At 46.6% G+C, this 3,219-nt stretch overlaps 1 protein-coding gene across 1 annotated transcript; it reads right to left on the reverse strand.

Annotated features, from left to right (window-relative positions):
* Positions 1 to 1,441: 1,441 nt before the first annotated feature.
* LOC147615924 (disease resistance response protein 206-like) lies at positions 1,442 to 2,280 on the reverse strand. The gene has a single exon (XM_086778008.1). It carries the CDS (start codon positions 2,212 to 2,214, stop codon positions 1,657 to 1,659), a length of 558 nt encoding a protein of 185 aa, XP_086634134.1. The 5' UTR covers positions 2,215 to 2,280; the 3' UTR covers positions 1,442 to 1,656.
* Positions 2,281 to 3,219: the final 939 nt, after the last annotated feature.

Raw genomic sequence — 3,219 nt, forward strand, 5'->3', positions numbered from 1 at the left:
ATAGCACCAGCTCATTTAGTTGGGTTCACACTATAGAGAACCCTAGTATGTATTTGGTTGAGTACCTTTTCATATTGTGTGTACTCTTATCTTTGTATATGGTGTGTTGAATGTTGTGTGAAGACGAAGAAGATTTTCAGCCTCTCACTTGTGTTCTCTTTTAGGGCTTTGTGAGTGTGTGTGTGCTTGCAAGAGCTTTGTGAGTGTGTGTGTGCTTGCATTGCAAGAGCTCAAGCTCTCTTCTCCCCTGCATCTTTTTAGCATCACCAACTCCTCTTGGGTGATATTACCCCATCCCATGCCATCTTTGGTGATGGTGCCTCTGTAAGTTCCTTTTGCCAACTTTGGGGAATTGATTAACCTCACATAAGGGTGGTCAAGGCACTATTTTCCTCTGCCCCTCATTATCAAGCAACTCTCCTGTTTGTAGATTGGCATCATAGGTCTTTGTAAAATATAAGCAGTTATAAAGGTCTGTCCCCCACGGCTCCATAGTTGGCAAGCGATAGTTGGCAAGCGCCATCGGTTGCTCTAGGTGGGTTACCCACTACTGGTTTGGCTGCAATGGCCCTGTAGTATGGCCCAATGAAATATAGCAGTTTGTGCTCTACTTTGTGGTTATTCTTCATGAGTGCACTGTATGGCCACTAACCTGCTTCATTAGCTGCTCCCCCAAATGTGAAAGCTGAGTGGGGTGGCGGCCGTATTCCTCAAAGCGTCCCTCCGTCGAGCGCTTCTTTGTGAGGGTGGGGTGGTGGAGTACCTCCATGGAGGAATCCAAGGTGTCGGCCATGGGTCAGAGAGGATGGAAGAAGGGAAAGCTTGAGAAAAATATTTGCAAGAGTTCTGTTTTAGGAGGAAAGCTGAAAGTGAGGAAATGATAGGGTGGGGCCCATATATATAGTTTTCCAGAAGGACACGGCCATGGCAACATGAATGGTACGGGTGTGGCATTCCCAGGAAATGGCCATGGCAACTTGAATCAAACGGGTGTGGCAGTTGGAGCTGATTGATGACATTGATGTAAATGAGGATGTACACTTACCTTTGGAGGAGTCCACTAGTATGTCTGACCACATGAGACATCTAGTAGTGACAATGTGCGTTCATGGTCAGGAATATTGAGGCATGAGGCGAGCACTAAGATAAGTGCATTGGACAAGGGTTAAAAAAAGTTAAAGGCAATGGTATTGGGAATGTAGGTTATGACTCATCTAGTTCAAAGAGCAGTTGTGAATCCCAGTGGTGAGAATTCTAGGTATAAGGAATGACAAGTATGTATTGCCACATGCTAGAGCTCATAGGGAGCTCGTAGTGACCCTTAACCACCATTGAGGAGCTCAAGGTCACTACAAGCTTAGGGAGCTCATAGTGACCCATAGCCATTGAGAAGGTCAGAAAGGGTGAGATATCACAACGATGAATGCTTCTTGAGGTTGAACACCATCCACTAGAAGAAAAGTTTTTTTTAAAGTCACAAATTGTGAATGGATTGTTGGGCTTTTATTGCATTCGATGAAAATGAAGAGAGAGGAAACCAGAAGCAACAAATAAGGGTTCGGTTGGGCACATTGACCAAGCTACAGAAGTTCATATACACCTTTAATGGAAGGTGAAGCTGTACATGAACCAAGCTACAGAAGTTCATATACAACTTTAATGGAAGGTGAAGCTGTACATGAACCAAGAATAGAGGTTACCATTGCTATCCGTTCCATTGCTAAGGGGGGTGGTATAGGCAACACCAGAGACAAGGGCAAAGTCACCTGTGCCACCAGTGATGGGCTTGGAGCTGAATTGGCCCAACTGCTCCAAGCCAACCCCGGTGAAGGTGCCTTGGTTGACAGTGTTATTGATGGTGAAGCTCTCACTAACAAACAAGGTACCTTCCGTTAGAGAGATGAACACATACGTACCTTGGACTTTGCCAACGAGCTCGGAGTTAAGGTCCTGTTGGGCCAATAAGGGCATGTCGAAGCAGTAGGTTTGGCCAAACGAATTGGGTTGGGACAGAAGAGGCTGCCCACAGTGGGCTGTGTTGTAGCCTGCGGTGCTCTTCGACCCTTGTATAGAGAGGTAGTTGTAGACAGTGAGGTTGGAAGGTGGGGTGGCGGCTTGGGCTGATATGAAAGGCTGCAGAAATGCTAATATGGCAAAGGCGATTGCCATGGCCAACTTCGTTTCAAGAAGCGTCTTCTTCGATTGCAGCGCCATCTCTCTCTGCCCTCTCTCTCTCGTGTGTGCGTGCCCTCTCTCTCTCGTGCGTGCGATCGAGCTCGGAAAGCTTCTCGTTTACGCTACCCCTGTCCCTACTTCATATATATAAAAACTCCATCTTAAAACGTCGCCCTCTACCATCAATTCTCTACACTATTGAGAATTTAATTTTAAATAGAAAGCGCTCTGTTTTTTTCTCTAGAATCCGACAGTAGAACATGGCTGTTTCAACAGGATGCGACGCTCTAGCAGATTGTCATGCTGTCAAGCACTCTTGGAGTTAAGCTTCTGTACTGCATCTTAGCCAACCACATCGCCACTCTTCCTTGCGCCTGTCAAGTACATGCATCTCTTCTTTTCTTTTAATTTGAAGCCAAAATCAGCTCAATGTGGCGGTTACATCGTCTACGTGGCAAATTCAGTTGAATAGACGGGACTGTTGCCAACCTGCACGCAAGACAACACGAGAATGCTGCCGAGACAATTTGGTTTTAAGTTTGCACGGCAGAAACTGCCTTATTGGGGGCCCCCGCCGCCGGCCACGAGCAAATATTATTGGACCCATAAGCCATGACCTTTTCTTCCTTGGCTTTCATCAACTAGAACAACAATTTGGTGTAGTGAGCATCTCCTTATGTTCTTCCTTTGCTCCTTTTTTTGCATTATGTTAGTGTTAAATTGGATGAGATCAACTTGAGTGTTCATGGAGAAACTACAAACAAGATTTGACAGTAGGGGTAGGGGTGCTATACGGGTAGGGGTGCTGGGCATGGCTGTAGGAGCAAGAGTAAGTGGCAGAGGCATTACGGGTGGTGGAGGTGGCATTGGGGGTGTGGTGGAAGAGCAGGAGTGTGGATGACTCTGCTGGTCTTCACTAGGGAACTCGAGGACTACCGACACAAACACTAGGGTTGGAGAAAAGGGAGCATGGATCCTCTCAGGGAAGTGTACCCGCCAAAGATGAGTCGACCTCATTGGCTAGACATGCAAGACCTATGCTCT

This window comes from Cibotium barometz, chromosome 39 (assembly GCF_041138505.1).
Source record: "Cibotium barometz isolate CiBa-2024 chromosome 39, ASM4113850v1, whole genome shotgun sequence".
Classification (NCBI taxonomy): domain Eukaryota; kingdom Viridiplantae; phylum Streptophyta; class Polypodiopsida; order Cyatheales; family Cibotiaceae; genus Cibotium; species Cibotium barometz.

Coding starts and splice junctions, on each gene's coding strand:
- LOC147615924 (XM_086778008.1), bottom strand. CDS start 2,214: ATGGCGCTGCAATCGAAGAAGACGCTTCTTGAAACGAAGTTGGCCATG.